Below are 12,284 nucleotides of genomic sequence, written 5' to 3' on the forward strand. Positions count from 1 at the left end.
CCATAAATCTAATAAAGAGGGGGAAGGCCAGGGTAAAGTGAATATCAATCGCATGTAGTTTCCTCCGAATTGCGGTGAACTTCTTGCTCCTGTCAGCCCCATCTTTGGACAGGTCTGGGAAGGAAAGCCTTGTCATGTTATTTCTGTTTTGAGTGTATTTCTCTCTCAATGCCGCCATTACCCGCTCACGTTCCATAAATGCTTAACATTAGAACCGCCATAGCCAACACCATTTAACATTGTGATTCAAAAATGTGTTATTGCTATGTCCTCCTGGTTCCTAAATACCTATTCTGCGCATACCTAGATTGTCATAATGATAGAGTAACATTAAGAAAACCAAATATAGACCCTTTTATTGGCCAGGGAAAGCACCGATTAACATTGGTACATCTCTCCTCTGCAGCCAAATTGACACATTTGGCATGATGGCTATACAGCGCATTGAGACAATGAATGGAACATAGAAACTGATTTGCATGCCAATATTAACTCACATGCACTTAAAGTGACTAAATGTAACTTTTTAGTGTTTAGTGTTTAGTTTAGTGTTTATAAAATGATCTTAAAGGACCAATATGTAATAAATTTACTGTAATAAATCCAAAAATGACACCACTGCCTCATCAGATATTAAGGAAACATGTTAAGCTGAAATACTATCTTTTCTGATAACAATGCTAATGTCAGTATTTTTTCTTTTTGAAATTTACGTTCCGTGACGGAATTTATGTTTATGTTTTGGCCTGTGTTGTTATGAACGGCCCAGTTTGACAGCCAGGACAGGTTGCCAGATATACCTGTAAAAACGTAAACCCAGCGTGCTGTTGCCGTAACGTTAGTACAGCCACGAAAGCAGCACACAAGCAAACGGGATCAACGGAGATGGATTCTACATGACATAAAAAAACAACGTGTTTCTAATAGTTGCATGACCAGAGATGTAACAAATCCCGGGTAAATATTGGAGATCTATTTGAAAGATGGAGACAGCTTAGAGCCCAAATGGACGCTGAGTTGGCTAATTTACTCCTGAACAGGTAAGCATTAGCTTCGGGCTAATTTATCACAGCTACAAGGGACGGGCATTTTATGTAATTTAAACATTTGTGTACTCACATTGAATTATATAGCTTGAGTACCTGAGTTGGTTACTCGCAAAAACAATTGAGACACAGCCAGTAAAGTGATCCAGACTGGTCCTGGCTAATGACGCCATGCTAAGCCTGCTAACTGCTAACGTTACCGGAGTAAACAGCTGTTTACGTGTACAATGGTGAGTTATTTTAAGCCAAGAGAGGGAGGCTGTGAATCGGGAAGAGAGGACCGTGAGTTTGCAGTGTGTTTAGCGATTGTTGCCGCAATTCTAAGCCAATGAAGTGTGTTCAGTCGGGTGGAATAGTATGGCAAGTTAGTGCTATTTTTAGCAGTTCCTATCCTGGCGTGTGGAGAGGACGGCGAGGTTGTCGGGTTTTTAGCGGTTCCTACTGTAATTCTAAGCTGAAAAAGTGTGCCTGTCAGTTGGGTACAGAGCTCCGCGTGAGCACAGGCTTTTATGACTGTCAATATAGCCAGCATCTAACGTTAGCTACTCCGCTGTCTAACATTGTTGGATGCAGCGGTCTCAGCCTGGCAACCACCGTGAACTTCGAGTCTGGGCAGGAGGGGGCGGGGAGACGACTCTCTCCAGTATTTTGAATTTGTACTGCAGTAACTATTTACTAGCTAACACTAGCTGTCAGTATTACATATTGGGCCTTTAAATGACCTTTAACAGCAAACGAGAAACAACGCTATTTTTACGTAGTTTTTTTTTGTGCCATTGCTCGGGTGCGATTTTTCCCACATAGTTACAGAATGATTTACGGCAGGTAGATGCCGCTACAGTAGCATATTTTGACGGGTCACAGATTTCTTTGTAACACCGGAAAAGCCTGTGTTAGCGTATCCAGCCAGGTAAAAGGTAGCAGGAGATTTCTTTATATAGGCCTAATTGTATTTTAATGTTATTTTAGAAGTTATCTGCTGTAGTAATGGCTGATACTGGGGCAGGGCCATCACAGAAAAGAAGGAAATTAAACGAAGAGTAACTAAAAGGGAAAGTGGAAGACGGGCGAAAACGCGAGTCAACTTCGGTCTGGCTTTCAACAGATGGAGACAATTACGGGATTGTGAATGATTCAAAAACGTCCCAGAATTGGCCCTCAGGTATATGTCTATTTCATTCATAAAATAACTTTACAATGCGCAATGTGGTTGTATGTCAGTAGCAGTCAATAAATCACGTCCCCCTTCCAGTTAGCGTCCGTTTTTTATTTCTTTTCAGTCCGTGTTTGTGTTGGCCTACTATTTTCTTTTCCCTTGTCCCCCTGTACTTGTGTAAAGCGTCCTTGGGTTTTATGAAATGCGATATATGAATCTAAGTTATTATAACGTGGTTGGTACAACAATCTTTTACGTAATGCTTTGGTTTGTGACACAGTGAGAGTGATAACGTTACCTGTTTTAGCTCACGAGACATCCAAAGTAGGCTAAGTTACCGTATGCAACACTTGAAATGCAACGATGCATCTGTACATATAGCCACTTTAAATCACTTATAGTCACACTATGCTATCTAGGTCCACAGTATTCATCCTTTCATACGTGTAACATGATCAGAAATAGTAATAGTAATGCAAAATTTACTGTGTCACAGTACTGAATTGAATGAATACCAAAGGCTGTCCAGAGGGCAGAAAAAAAAATTTAAACATCTTCTCAAATCTTTCATTCTTTCATTAAACACACTCACTTTTTGGTTGTTCTGAGGATATCTCAAACACATGCAGCCTGTGCCCAGGGGTCCAAGCCCAAAGGGTAGGGAACCAGTGCATTAAATGCATAGTTTGCAAAATGTGCATTATAATATGGAGACGATCTGTGCAGACAGGATGTTAAAATACAATTCATATTATCAAACTAGAAAAGTGCACTCAATTTTCCCTCCCAGATCCCTTAAAGTCAAGATGGCAGCAACAATAACAAAAATGGAGATTTAATCCTCTTGTATCGTGTCTAACTTTAGTGGATTATAACATATCGGGTATGGGATTAATTTGCAGATGCTCCTGTTAAAAATTACACCAAACTTTTTTATGGATGTCCGTTGTTAAGCCATGTGAATGGCTAAAATGTGGCCTACAGCAGACAAAGTAAGGCTTGTTTTCAGCCCATTTCTGTTTCCGTAACACTTTACTTGAAGGTATCTACATAAGAGTGACATGACACTGTCATGAACACATGACACTGTAATAACACAGTCATGAAAACATGAACCCTAACCCTAACTCTTCAGAGCTGTTCAGAGCATGGGCCTGGAGAGCAACAGAGCCTGGACCACGGCTCAGCATCGGGCGGCGGAGAGGAAGTGGATCCATCTTTTAAAAACCATAGACCCTATGGGTCTAAATGAAAAACACTAAAATTGATCCACTTCTCTTTTTAATCTAAGTTTTACAGGGTATTTTTTAGAAATAGTTCCTCCCACTGCTCTGGTCTCCTCTCTCCTTAAGTTTTATCTCGACCTCCTCTGCAGCGCACCATACCCAACCTTTTAACCCCCCTGCATGCTTTCTTTTCTTTTCCTTGTTTTTCCTTCGTTTTCTATTTTAAATGACCTTTTTTATTGTTTTAATCTATATTAATGATTAATAATAACTGTATTTGTTGTAATATTTCCATATTTACGTCTTTTATAGCATGCTTCTCAGATTTTATTATTCTTTTCTTTTTTGGGTGGTTCAATTTCTACCTGCAGAGGGGATCCTACCTAATATGTTAATGTTTTGATGTTTTTTTTTAATAAATATTTTAAAGATGCCTCGGTTGTCCTTTATAACTTTTATTCTGCTTTATTTATCTATATTTTAATATTTGATTGTGATTCTGTCTTTATTGCTAATATTTATTGTTATTATTATTATTATTATTATTACAAATTGAATTACTTGCCTCAAGATTTTAACATGATGATACACATGCCATTGGTTTCATGCATTTTACTAACAGTGTGATTTTATTCTATGATGTATTTTAAATTATTTATTATTTATTATTATTTATTTATTGTGTGGCACTTTTTACTTTTTAAAGCACTTTTAAACACAGCACTTATTACAAATTTTTAATGGTATGTGTATATATTTTTTAACCTCAAGGGCAAGTAATTCAGACAGTATTTTAGACCCTTTAAATGTTTTTATTTAAATTTTTGAGGTTAAATAATGTTTTTAATATTGGGTTAAGAATTTATTTTGTATTGTGACGCCGGGCTATTTATTTACATAACTCTGTATCTATCTATCCATCTATCCATCTATCTATCTATCTCTATATCTATATCTATATATATATATAGATTATATATAAATATATATATAAAATACATTTTTAATTATTTATTTTGTAATGTCTTTTAGGAGAGAGACCGAGGTAGGTGTGGAGTTGACCTTTTATTTAAAGTTTTAATCTCCCGCTGCCCATCCTGTCAAGTGGTTCTTTTAACCTGTTTTTAATATCTGGCCGTCTTTTAAACAGCTTTTTTGTATAACCAAACCCGGCTTTTGTAAGGAGATTTTATTGTGTTATAAGTGTTTTATTCACACCAGTGGTCCTCTTGTGCAGCTGCATTTGAAAAAATGCTGCGCATCCAAAAGCTGGCCAATGCCCGTCTTTATGCAAATTAATCCGTTGAACGCGACTATCCAGTAGAAGTAGACGAAAATCTTTAAAAATCAAACTAACCTTTGTCGATCTGAAATGAAGACAGATTCAGCAACTGTATGGCCTATTTCTCGCTTAAAATGTTTTCAGAAACACGTTTCAGTGAACTATTTTCATAAAATACTAGATCATATTCTCAACGTGCCACCATGACACTCGGTTGAAATTCTCGAGCAGCCAGACCCACGTCATGCGTTCGTCCAATCAGCCGGCAAGGGCGCGGAGCATCAACCATGGATGTATGACGTCGTGACACCACACTTCAGTCGCGTCACCACACTTCAGTCGCGTCACCACACTTCAGTCGCGTCGGAGAAATGGATCTGTACCGTAAGGAGTCAGCAGTCAATGATGGTATAAAACAGAGAAGTCAAATTGTGAATCACTGCAACCACCTAGAGCATACAGTCATAAATGTGCACAAAAAACACTAGACTGATGGGTCACGTAGTATGCAAGATTAGCTGCAAACAGATGAGACACACACACACACACACACACACACACACACACACACACACACACAAACCTCATAATTCATTGCTATTATGAGTATCAGGGGTCTCTGTTCGTAAAGAAAATATTAGACAGTCCTGCCCTGTTTGTCTGAGCAAGATTACAAGAGCCCACAGAAATGAGTTGTGTCTGTCCTGGCATCCAGTCAGGCCTTTTCTGGTTCCAGCAGGAGAGGGGCCAGCTAGGACTGAAACACAGAGTGGAAGTCAGCCATGCTGGAGACGAGATCCCCGTCTGCTGCCAGTGTGGCTGATCACTGGCACCTGCTAGATTGTGTGTGTGTGTGTGTGTGTGTGTGTGTGTGTGTGTGTGTGTGTGTGTGTGTGTGTGTGTGTGTATGTGTGTGTGTGTGTGTATGTGTGTGTGTGTGTGTTTTTATGCAATAACCTAATGAAAACCAGACTTATTGATTTGGTGAGGCCTGTTTTGCAAAGTCACATCACTTTAATGTGCCTCGGGAAAGGGAAGTTTGGGGTTCCCTGCTGGAGCTGCTTCCCTGCTGTTGATCCAAACTAGGTGTAGATCGGATGTAGCTAATTATTATGCAACATTGTCTCTTTGAGAAACCATCAGTCATTCTTCTTTTCCTACATTACTTTAATTAGTAGTCTGTGACCAAGCTATGAATAAAAAATAATAAAAAACTGTGTTGTGGTGTCCAAAATCACTTCCACGTTCATCCATTCATTTGTTATTTTCTATTTAACAGACGTTCCATAGTTTATATATAGTGAGTAGTAAATTGAGAATTTGGACACTTATAAGGCTAACCCTAACCCTAACGAAATCCAGCAGTGCAGAAAGAAAGCCATACGGATCAAAGATGCAAACCATTGTGCGTCACCACTTAAACATGACTGTAATTTGTGCATTGCATTGTACATGCCAAGAGAATTGTTTTACTATATAGTAGATGTAATTCACAATGATAATTGTGACACTAATAAAATCTCAAATGGTAAATACAGTAGCTAGCATAAAAGGAATAATTTTAGAGATAACTGTAATTCACCAATAATGGCAACTCATTGGCTGTCCGGCCCACAGCTTTACTGTTCTGGTTCACTCTCACCACAGCTCCCTTCAAATGTTGTTAATCAATAATCATTCGGTGTCATTTATCAAGCAAAAATGGCAAATAACTGCTGATCCCATCTTCTGGAATGTGAGGATTTACTGCTTTTCTCTGTTTTTATACCACTGAATATATGTGGGTTTTGGAAACTACTCTTCTATTTAGCTTTGTGATCAATAAGTCACAAGCCAAAAATCCCAAGGCACACTGCTTTGCAAAAATAAATAATGGGCTTAGCTCCTATGCATTTTAACTCAGAGCATCTACAAATAAGTGACAGCTCACAGATATACTGTATCAAGGCTGCCAGGCAATCAGGGTAGCACTGGATAATTAACTGTGTACATCAGTAGGTCAATTCTAACACAATACTATATTTAGGTTTAGAAAGTTAATCATAAGTAATCAAGAAAATAGTAGTATGTGTCATGATCCTGGGTTTTGTTTAGTTTTTATTTTGTAGGGTCACTTCTCTTGTGTTATGTCTTGTTGACTTCCTGCCTTGTGTGTTTTTCTGCCTTTGTTCATCAGCCCTTGTCCTCGACTGTTCCTGCTTTTTTCCCTGTTGTTTTGGATTTTCAACTTTGTTTCCTGTCTGTTTTTGGACTCTGTAAGCTTTTGGTTATTAAATTATTTTAATGCATCAGTCCTTCGTCTGTTTGGGTTCTTCTCCTGCTGCCTGTTCTGGAATCATGACAGTATGGAGGTGTCCATCATTGTGCTTCAATATGATTAGGTTCAAAGAAAGGAATCTGCTCAAGTCGTACTGTAAACTCAGTTTCAGGTTGTCAATCTTAGAATTCAAATATCCATGAAGTAATAATAGTTCTTGCTCAGTACCTGAGAAAATGAATATAGGGTTATCTATGTGTCGGCTATAAAAATGTATCTTGTCATTAAAACTGGTTGTGGGGGGAATATATATACTGTACTGCTCCTCCCATAGGCCCATGAATAGATTGCCTAGGCTCGGTGCATAACAAGTTCCTATTGCTGTGCCTTTCAGTTACTGATATAGATTATATTTTACAAAAGGAAAACATTGTTATTAAGGGTCCATTCAGTGAGTCCTAATATGAAGTTGGTATGTGGTGTACTTCCTGTGGGAAATCTATTCAGGTAGTGAGAGAGTGCTTGTAGGCCTTCTTTGTGGTCTATGTTGGTATATAAGGCTAACCCTAACCCTAAGGACACCCAGCGGTGCAGAAAGAAAGCCATACGGATCAAAGATGCAAACCACCCCAGCTTCAAACTGTTCTGCCTGCTGCCGTCCTGCAGACCGTACCGCAGCACCCAGGCCCACACCACCAGGCTCAGGGACAGCTTCATCACACATCATATGTCACCTTACCTCTACACACACATGCACACGCATGTCCCAGAAGGCTCAAGAATAAGGTTCTAAACTAATTCACATTAGTTTAGAATTAGATTTCTTGTTGGTGCTAAAAGCAAGATGGACACTCTCTGAGCTTGCATCTACCATCTTTACCATCTCAGGTGCATAATTCAGTCGTGGAGGCAGTGTTTTTGTATACTGACCTCTCTCACAGCTTGGTAGGTCGCCGCTCCAGGTCAGGTCCCATTGGCACATGAGCAGCTCGGCACCCACCACCTGATAACCAGGGTAACACTGGTAGGTCACCACAGTGCCTTGAACGAGCTCAGGGTGAGATGTACTCTTCCAGCCGTTAGAGATCTCTGGAAGCTCAGGGCAGCTGTCATTACGAGCTACTTCTGCAGGTGTGTGTGTTTGTGGGGAGGGAGGTCAGAGGGTGGGAGAGAGAAAGCAAGGAAGCAAGGAAGACAAGAAATTAAGAAATTAATGTAAGGTTTGAGGGATATAAGCTTTTAAAGGCTGAGTAGATAAATATAATACTGTCTGCCCAACACTGTAATTCATAGCAAGAAATCTTGACTGCTGGCTAATTTGTGAGGACATTTCTGTGTATTCAGGGTCCCCTGAGGATGATTCTTAAGATCATTACTTTCTGTCATTTCCTCTACTATTTGTACACAAGAAGTAGCTACAGTAAATATAAGTGTCACATTACTAGGAAAGTTATTTGGCATTTTATGCATTTCATGATGTTATTATTCATGCTCCTCAAAGGATCAACCCTTACCATTTTGATTGCTCTGTGAACTTTTTCCTTAAGTTATCAGCTTTTCATCTCGTGTCATTTGCAGATTGCCATGAAAATCTGCTCACTCACGTTCTTTAGGGGATGAACCTTTGTGATCTTGATTATCTTAAAAACTTCTGTTTTAATAATTTGTTTTTAGATATTCAATCGTGTTAGACTAACGCTGCTTAAAGATGATAGATGATGCTGTTTTTCATTCTTAAAATATCTTCAAAATCTTTATGTTTTATTTTCATTTATATCTGTTTTTATGTTGGAAAAACATTGTAAAGGTTTCTGAAATAGCAATTACAATGTTACGAAAGGCTGAAAGATTCTGACAGTGATGGATAATTTGACCTCACACATCAGCAAACAGACTAGTCTAAACTGTCCAGCATCCGCTTAAAATTATGTGCTTGTCAGATCTTCCAACAGCATTTTTCTGACAACAGAATTGGGGGACTGTGGCTTCTCTTTTTTCATTCTTCACACAACTACTTTTTTATGTGTGAACTACTTCGTTTCAAGCACACCCTGCCTGTCTTAAAGGCTCTTACACACTGTGCACTAAAAGTGATCTTACAGATTTTGTGCTGTTAAAAAATTAAAAAATGTGGACATAGTGTTTGTACTGTTTCTTTAAAATGTATTTAAAATGGAACTTTCCTAGGAGAATTTGGACCTATATTCTGACACTGTCCACAAAGCTCAGCTGTTGCTAGATGTCTCTCAGAATCATCGTTACAGATTAATGACCAAAGATTTCTCTCGTTTCTCTTGCTGTAGTAAACATTTGTCTATCTGTCTAATAATTAAAACTGCAAGCAGCGATGGATGTCCCCTCACACCTTCCTGTGCGTCCGGGTTACCGCAATATGCCGGTTGACACAGCCTTGCATTTGCGCGATCAGACACTGTGCACACGAGTTAGACTTAATTTCCTGTGTGGACTGTGTGTGCTTTGTAAATGGTGTTTTGTAAATTGTTGTTGTCCCACTTCTTGTGTCATGAGTTATAAAAGGGGCGTGGCAAACTGTCACCAATGAAAAAGGACTGCATATTGCAATGATGCCTTACACAAGAATCTACGTCAAATGGATCATTAGTTATGAAAGGAGGCGTGGGTAAAGAACAGGGCAACACATTGTACATTTCATGTAAATCGGAGGACGTTTGTCATATAAGGCTGAGTTCCTGTTGCCAGCAGGTGGCACTATGACCATGAATCAATATTGGCATGCTGTTGTCCTCAGGAATGGACTCTTATCAAGCATGAGAAATTTTGGGCAGATTGGAAGCTTTTGATAACATTTCATCTTTGAGGTCAATTGAAATCGATCGGGTTAAATCTGTAGTAATAGTTAGTTGTCAAGTTTAGGGTACACACCCTTTTTGTACATCTCAACATGTTACAGTACGTGTGTACCAATTTTCGTTAGTCTACGTGAAAGTTAAAGTAGGCAGCTTTTACTTTGAAAGCTTCTATTGATCCATTTTGTGACACCCGAGCACGAAACTTATAAAATATCAAATTGTTCACCAGTCATGACGTGTGTGGAAATTATGGTGACTTTTCGAGCACCATAAGCCCCTCAAAAATGCGATTCATTAAGGGTTATACCAATTCCTTCAGTTTCAATAAGGCCTTCGCCGACCGCAGGCCACTGGTGCTCGGGCCCTAATAATTAGACTTAATGTTTTTTTTGTTACCTTTTATAATTGGCATCTGTCTAGATTGAGCATAAATGTTCCATAAAGACACATTTTTGATTAGAGCTTGAAACCATGGAATACCTTCATGGGACATTATTTTTCCAGCAAAATGAGCTCTCCTGTGGGGTAACTCTAACCTGCCGGGCCTGTTGGCTTTGCTCTGCTCATTCCCTGGCACACAGCAGCAGGTTCAGGCCCTCTGCTGAAGAGTTTAATTGTACAAACACACCAAAGTAATTTCACTTGGGCAAAAGAAAATCAACATTCTCTGTCATCGCCCATGTTGCTGTCTTGTGTTTACATTCGACCAATGAGATCCATGAAGGAACTATAATAAAAGCTTTTCCTTCCTTTATTCCTCTTTGTCGATCATCTGTATTCTGTAGCCTTTCCTTCCCTCTGAATTCATTAACTCTTATCAGATATAGTGTGCCGTACAGCACGGTGCTGATGGAAAGGCCCTACCAACACAAGGGACAGCTTCATATTGCTTCCATTTTTAGGTCCCATACCTGCAAAAACCAAATTCCCTCTCTCTGCATCCCTCTCTCCCTCTCTTTCATTGTGCCTAACTTACCTTTTTACTGCATACATAGCTTAGTGTAAGGTCTGGAAGCTGGGTGAAACAGCTAGCCTTGTCCTGCCTTTTGAAGAACAACAAACACAAAAACAAAAACTCCTACCAACACCTCTAAAGCTCATTAACATGTTGTTTCTCATTTGTCTGTGTCAATTATGTGCTGGAACAAAGTATTGGCGAACAAAAGGGTGCAGTAAAGCAGCCAGTGTGCTTGACCAGAACTACTTCTGTGTAGTGATGTCCTAAATGAAGCTTCATGAACCACTAGTTGTATTTGTTGACATCACTAGATGACGCTCTTGGTTTAAAGAAAAAGGCAATTTAGTGTGTTTTCAACCCTTTGTTGAACAGGGAGCGCCATCTAGAGGGCTCAGAAAATACAGAAAATGCTTCATGAAGCTTAATGAGGCTTCATTTGGCCATCACTAACTAGTAATATTGAATACATTCAATTTTGATAGTAACTTGGCCAACACTGATTTCAATAGGGCCTTAGACGGTTAGTGATTAAACTCCTAGGGCCCCTGAATACTTGACATTGGAATTGTCAAATGTAAAGATTCTGAATATTAGCCCAACTGTTCATACTGACAAGACAGTAGATGGCAAAGCTCTCTGATGAAGTCTAATGAGGTTTGAATCTCTATGTGGCTGAGATATCTCTGATCACTGGTTCTATGGCTTACCAAAGAAGTGGACTATGAAGCCGTTGCCGTAGCCGTAGACGTTGGTGGCAGGGTCTGACTGGAACTGGATGGTGACGTCTGCGGTGGAGGTGTAGAGCTTAAATCGGGACTTTGATCCTCCATACTGACCCAGTACTTTAGCTGTGAGGTCATCTCCATCATAAAAGGTCAAAATGTCATTCTTCCCAATGTTCAACCTGTAACAGGAGACACAAAGAATCAAATCTGTATCTAACGTCCACCTCAACCAGCTTTAGAACTATTTCAGTGACTTTTATGGTTTTCCTTCTAGGTTTTCAATGTGCATAAAAGACAGGTGGATATAAATGCACTAAAGTCTTGCAGTGATTGACACGGTCACAACCTACATGCCAACACCACTTTTGCCCATCAGAACGCAAGAAGGCATAGTATACCTCACAATCCGTTCCTACATTGTTAAAATGACAGTAATTGCACAAAGACGGCCATGACATCTCCCGGTCAAACCAAGTTTCTTATTACTGCGAAAGACTGATACATAATTCATGAGGGGCAGCATGTTTCCTTGCTCCTGAGGAAACCATTGCCAGGATAATAATGTGACTATCGACAAGGGGACATCTTGTGGTTCATATCATTTTATATTTATTGATAATTAAATCATAAAGCCTGGGCGGGGCATTCGTTGGGATGTTCAGGGTGACAGTGATGTTAATATAATCTTAAACAAGCCAAGATAGCCCTCTGAGCTAATGTGTGCTAACTACACTAACGGATCGGAAATGTGCAACATTTTTTGCCAACACTAGATATCATTATTAATATATAATATTATTAAG

The 12,284-nt window shown here is 39.3% G+C and overlaps 1 protein-coding gene and 1 pseudogene across 1 annotated transcript in view; both read right to left on the minus strand.

Annotated features, from left to right (window-relative positions):
- Window positions 1–12,284, minus strand: part of LOC118495060 — a 1,111,612-nt pseudogene that overhangs the window by 859,626 nt on the left and 239,702 nt on the right.
- Window positions 1–12,284, minus strand: part of LOC116059056 (seizure protein 6 homolog) — a 97,665-nt gene that overhangs the window by 27,547 nt on the left and 57,834 nt on the right. Inside the window, exons 7-8 of the mRNA XM_031312049.2 lie at window positions 11,464–11,660; window positions 7,898–8,092 (exon numbers count right to left, since the gene is read on the minus strand). Of these exons, the coding sequence (XP_031167909.1) occupies window positions 7,898–8,092; window positions 11,464–11,660 (392 nt within the window). The remainder of the gene's footprint in view (window positions 1–7,897; window positions 8,093–11,463; window positions 11,661–12,284) is intronic.

Source organism: Sander lucioperca, chromosome 5 (genome assembly GCF_008315115.2).
Source record: "Sander lucioperca isolate FBNREF2018 chromosome 5, SLUC_FBN_1.2, whole genome shotgun sequence".
NCBI lineage: Eukaryota > Metazoa > Chordata > Actinopteri > Perciformes > Percidae > Sander > Sander lucioperca.